The 5,125-nt window shown below is 38.1% G+C and overlaps 1 protein-coding gene across 1 annotated transcript; it reads right to left on the reverse strand.

Moving 5' to 3' along the window:
* Window positions 1–3,735: 3,735 nt before the first annotated feature.
* On the reverse strand, window positions 3,736–4,530 carry LOC143605815 (uncharacterized). The gene is made up of 2 exons (XM_077081793.1): window positions 4,315–4,530; window positions 3,736–4,278 (listed from the first exon to the last, which is right to left on the reverse strand). Exons 1-2 carry the CDS (start codon window positions 4,528–4,530, stop codon window positions 3,736–3,738), a joined length of 759 nt encoding a protein of 252 aa, XP_076937908.1.
* Window positions 4,531–5,125: the final 595 nt, after the last annotated feature.

Below are 5,125 nucleotides of genomic sequence, written 5' to 3' on the forward strand. Positions count from 1 at the left end.
TGGGAGAACATTACGATGGACTTCGTCACAAAACTTCCAACCACCAAGAGGCAACATGATAGCATTTGGGTAATTGTCGATCGATTAACCAAATCAGCTCATTTCATTCCCATTCGGGAAAAGCATTCGATCGAGCAGCTCGCTCAAATTTATGTTAACGAGATTGTTTGTTGCCATGGTATACCTTTGAGTATTATATCTGACCGTGATGGTCGTTTCGTGTCTCATTTTTGGAGTTCACTTCAAACCGCTTTGGGAACTCGTCTAGATCTTAGCACCGCTTATCATCCTCAAACGGATGGTCAGTCTGAAAGAACCATTCAAACCCTTGAGGACATTCTAAGAGCTTGTGTGCTTGATTTTGGTGGTAATTGGGATACTCATCTTCCATTGGTCGAGTTTTCATACAATAATAGTTATCATTCGAGCATCAAAATGGCTCCATTCGAAGCGCTCTATGGTCGTAAATGTGGTTCCCCTATTTGTTGGAACAAGATCGGTGAGACTCAGCTCACTGGACCCGAAATGGTACAAGATACCACCGACAAAATTTCACAAATTCGTAATAATCTGCTTACTGCTAGAAGTCGCCAAAAGTCTTATGCTGATAAACGATGACGAACCTTGGAATTCGATGTCGGCGACCTTGTCCTCCTCAAGGTTTCACCTTGGAAAGGAGTAGTCCATTTCGGAACGAAGGGTAAACTAGCCCCTCGTTTTGTTGGTCCATTCAAAATCCTCGAACGAATCGGAGATGTTGCTTATCGCCTCGAGCGTCCGCAAGAGCATCAAGGCATCCATCTTGTGTTTCATGTTTCAAACCTTCGAAAGGTTCTAGCTGACGAGAACCTTCATATCCATCTCAACGAGGTACGCATAGATAAGACAATGCACTTTGTTGAGAGACCGGTGGAAATAGTAGATCGAATGGATAAGGAAACCAAGCGTAGCCGAATCCCTTTGGTCAAGGTTCTTTGGGAATCTAAGCGTGGTGCGGAAGTCACTTGGGAACGTGAAGACCAAATGAAGACTAAGTATCCACATATTTTTGCTACGGATGTTAATTCCTAATTTCGGGACGAAATTTCTTAAAAGTTGAGAATGCTGTGACATTCGTCAAGTTCAAACTAGTATTTGTACTCGTTTTATGACCCGTTTGTAATCGGATCTTTCTATTTAATAAAAAGCGTTGAATTATTAACTATGTTTTCGGTTTTATCTTTATCGTAATTACACGTGGCTCGTAACCTATTCGTTTGATGTAAAATATGTGTATTTTAGCAACTTGTGATCACCAAGCAATACCCAAGGGACTAGTTTGCAAATATTATTCAAATCTTCTTCTTCCCTTTTCCTTTCCCGTCACCACCATCAGCCCCACCCCCCTTCCATATTTTTTTGATTCAATTAACCCATAAAATCCGGAATTTGATTAAATAGCTTGATCCTTATCATGCATGCTCCTTCCTATTATAGTTTAACGCGTAATTAACAGCTAGAATGAATCAATTACAGATCGTTTTCATTAACTAAGAACGCGGACTGAAATCGATCTCGTTAGCCTATAAATACGAGTCCAAAACTCAATTAAATTGCTCCACACCATCACCTCACTATCACGAAGCAAAACCCTAAGACAATTGCATCTAAGAAGCTGTTTATGATCTTGTTTGAACTCGTCATCTGGCCGAAACCCTAATCTATCGTCCTCCATCAATTCTTGTTCAAATCAGGTAATTGTTACATGCATTTGAATCGGAATTTCGTGTTTAACAAGAACCATAAGTCAATTTTTATTAACTCAAACGAATTAAACGGATTAAACAAATTTGGGTTCATGGTGGATTTGGGGATAACGAATCTGATAAATAAATATTTATCTTTCAGTGTTCTAAGCATGTTATACACAGGTCTGGATGGTCAGTGGCATTTCGTTAAGTCTTGAACTGGCCTGGGGCGCGGATTCGATTCCCCCAGGCCCGGTTTTTGTTGATTTTTTTTATATTAATTATTTTTAAACCTTTTTAATTAATAAATACTTTACTATATTAAAATAAATATTGTTTACACTCGTTTAACTAAACTGAACCCCATTGAACCTTTAAAATAGAGTTTATGTAACGTTCTTATATATATAAATATATAATTCGGAATATATATTTTAAATGGTTAAACTTATAGTTTCGTTTAATATTCCAACACGATTTATAAGAATAAATAAACTAATAAAAGTTTTAATTACACTTTTGAAAACCCGTTTTAATATACATAACAAACTAACGATTCCCAAATCTATTATAAACCTATTTTGTTTTGTATTCATGTTTAGTTCATTCTTTCCACTTTAGATATTTATGTTGTTTATACCTTATAACTAGGACGAATTATCAGGACTTCTCGTTAAACCACCTAGTTGCTTTAATCGTTACCATCTCCTCGTTACCGTATTCCCTATTCCAAGTGAGTTCTTCATAACCCCGTATTAACGCTTTTAACATTTTTGGGGTGTAGCATGTCACTAGTTTTATTCGTTAGTTATGTACTTATTTATAAACCGATTCACAATTAGCGTACATGTTAATATTATTCTTGCATATTGTTTATGATTATACGTGAACTTGCTTGCAACGTGTTTACAATTCTTATGGTGGAAGTTACACAAACGCATACACATACACATAGTGAGAGGGTCCGACGGGACGTACCCGCGCCATCTAACGTTATGACTTCGGTTGTTCGTAAGATGGTTCTCATTTCCCCTATTACTACGGCATTGGCTAAAGGAACGGGAGGACGACATTAATTGATTTCATTTACTTTATGCTTGAATATTTATTACATTACGAATGTTGAATCGTGGTTTTTATATATATGTATACTCAAAAACTTATGAAAACTCACCAACTTAATTGTTGAGAAAATATATTATTTTCAACGTGCTACAGGTTGAATCAATGGCATGCTAAGGATGAAGATCATTAGTATAACTTAGGATATTTGAATAAAGAACTTATTTATTGTTTTAATGAAGTGTTTTTATTTTTATTTTTAATTATGAATAATTGTGTACTTGTTACGTTACGAAATGAAATGATATAGTTATTGCCGCTTTAAATAGTGTTACGAGCTATGAGTGATCTGTACATTACACCCGGGCGTATTCTGCTTAAAGCCGGGTTGTTACAACATCGCACCACCCTGATCGTAGGACGCGGAAGTACGATCTTTGTGTATATTTACGGGTACTTAACTAAGTTGAACGCTGCGGTGTTTGCTGAGGTGACCTAGAGTAGAGACTTGAATTTATAAATGTGTTATTTAACTTTGTTATTCCTAAGCCACGTTTGGCCGAGGCAGGCGTAGTCTCGAGGGGTAATAAAGTAAAAGAAAATATTTTTGCGTCAGCGTGTTTACCAACATTCGTTGCTGACGTATTTTATTTACATTTTGCAGGTGAACAAGTTTAGCACTTGGAGTATCGAAGTGCTACCTATATCCGATGGCTCGGATTTTCTTTTGTATAAACTTATGTATAATGGTGGTTTTTTTAATGATAAAACAAGTTATACTTTTATAACTTAAACAGGTAATTTATAATCCTGTCTTTTGTAATATTACAACTTTAATCCACAAGTTTTATAAGACTTCCGCTAATATAACGCAACTCTGATTTATATACACTTGTGGTACCAACATAGTTGTCATACACTTAGGCCGTGGTTCGGGGTGTGACACCTATTCCACCGGTGCTTGACCCACCATACATATCTCCGAAGCATGACCCAACTCGTTACAATTTGTACAAACATTGATTACTTGATTAGTGGTTTGTACCCCTCCATCTTCCACGTCTTGTACTTGAGATCTTCCAATTGCCGGTCTTGCTCTTCTACCGGTTTGAGCCTTTCTCTTTGATGTGACCGCCATTTGTTCCTTATATGCCCAATCATCTTGTTCATAGTTTGTACCAAACAACCCATTTGTAATCGACATCGGATTTTGTTCATCTTTTGTACTCAACCCCTCATGAAACGCATTCAATAACTCCCAAAGAGCAATACCATGATGAGGACAATTCTTGATAATCATATTAAACCGCTCAAACGCATCGTGAAACATCTCACCCGATTGTTGTTGGAAAGCTCTCAAATTCCTTCTTGCATCATTGGTCTTTTGGGCAGTGTAGAATTCTTCCAAAAATCTTTGTTGCATCTCGGCCCATGTATAAATGGATGTGGAAGGTAATGTGTAAAACCATCTCTTTGCTTTACCTTCCAACTAAAATTGAAAAAGAACCAATTTTACTTCATCCACCGAAAAACCTTGACCCCCAATTGTGTTGCACATAGAGTCATATGCCTCCAAATGAAAATACGGTTCCTCCATTGCTAACCCCTTATACTTTGGTAGACTTTGGAGTGCGTTGGTTCTCACTTTAAATGTCCTACCTTGTTGATTGTGAGGAATAACCACCGGAGACGGGTTATTAGTAATTATCGTTCGAAAGTGGGCTTCACTCCCCCTCACCATTTCTCTTGCATGCCTTCTTGGTACCCCCATTGGTACTCTTGGTTGACCCCTTTGACTATAAACGGGACTTGGCTGCACAAATTGTTGTTGAAACTGTGGCGAGGGCATTTGTTGTTGAAATTGTTGATCTTGAGGTTGCCCTTGTGGTTGTTGAACAATCGGTGGCGGTTGAACTTGTTGATGAACAACAACCGGTGGTTGTTGTTGAGCTTGTTGTTGAATCGGTGGTGGTTGAACGCTTTGTTGGACAACCGGCGGTGGTTGTTGGCGATTAAGCTCTTGCAACGGTTCCGGTTGTTGCCATTGACCATAACCAAAAATTTCCGGATTTACCCTTCTGCTTCCATCACCTCGCATGTAGTAAACTTCCACTTCATACCCCTCTGTCGAACCCATATCCGTATCCATCACCTTGTGATCTTGAATGTTGCATGAAAGGTTGGGGTTGATATTGGTAGCTTGATTGTGATTGTTGAAAGGTTGGTTGTTGATTTTGTTGAGATGATGATGCACCAAAGGTAGGAAAAAGGTTGAAAGTAGATGGCAATGTGGATGATGTTGCATAGGTGTATTGAGCAGGGATGGGTTCGGTTAT

Source organism: Bidens hawaiensis, unplaced genomic scaffold (assembly GCF_021521415.1).
Source record: "Bidens hawaiensis isolate Kalapana, Puna unplaced genomic scaffold, B.hawaiensis_p1.1 tig00071596_1, whole genome shotgun sequence".
Taxonomy (NCBI): domain Eukaryota; kingdom Viridiplantae; phylum Streptophyta; class Magnoliopsida; order Asterales; family Asteraceae; genus Bidens; species Bidens hawaiensis.

Excerpts from the sequence above, each read along its gene's own strand:
- LOC143605815 (XM_077081793.1), bottom strand. The coding sequence starts at position 4,530 with ATGGTGAGGGGGAGTGAAGCCCACTTTCGAACGATAATTACTAATAAC. Across the intron at positions 4,279-4,314 it reads TTGGGGGTCAAGGTTTTTCG|TTGGAAGGTAAAGCAAAGAG; the intron begins GTGGATGAAGTA and ends TTTCAATTTTAG.